Source organism: Camelina sativa, unplaced genomic scaffold (assembly GCF_000633955.1).
Source record: "Camelina sativa cultivar DH55 unplaced genomic scaffold, Cs unpScaffold13108, whole genome shotgun sequence".
In the NCBI taxonomy this organism is placed as follows: domain Eukaryota; kingdom Viridiplantae; phylum Streptophyta; class Magnoliopsida; order Brassicales; family Brassicaceae; genus Camelina; species Camelina sativa.
The window spans coordinates 1-346 of record NW_010934144.1 but is presented as its reverse complement, the minus strand read 5'-3'; the positions used below and the strand labels follow the sequence as shown (position 1 = coordinate 346).

Genomic DNA, 346 nt, shown 5'->3' with positions numbered 1-346 from the left:
TCAGACGCATCTTTCCTACCGTTTGGTACATCAACAAGCTTCACACCAGTTCTTTGACAACCTTCTCTAACACGACGAGGAAACCCATTGAAATCACCATAAGCTGAGAATGTAACCACTGGACCTGATATCAAAGGATGCAACTGAATAGCCGTTCTTACGTTACTAGCCACATCTTCAGGACGCACGTCGCTAGGAACGGGGCAGTTCTCAATGTCCCAGAGAACCGCCACGGGACCGTCGGTGAGAACACGTCTCTGAGAAGCAATCATGTTTAAGTCCGCCGTTGAGTAGTTTAACTTTTGTTGAGAATCAACAGAGACTAGAGCTGTTGCTGCTGATGGAT

At 47.1% G+C, this 346-nt stretch overlaps 1 protein-coding gene across 1 annotated transcript; it reads right to left on the bottom strand.

Moving 5' to 3' along the window:
• Positions 1-6: 6 nt before the first annotated feature.
• Positions 7-341, bottom strand: LOC109132022 (the record flags this gene model as incomplete). Its single annotated transcript, XM_019243174.1, has 1 exon — positions 7-341. A coding segment is annotated over one exon (335 nt), but the record flags the coding sequence as incomplete, so codon positions are not given.
• Between the last annotated feature and the right edge of the window lie 5 nt (positions 342-346).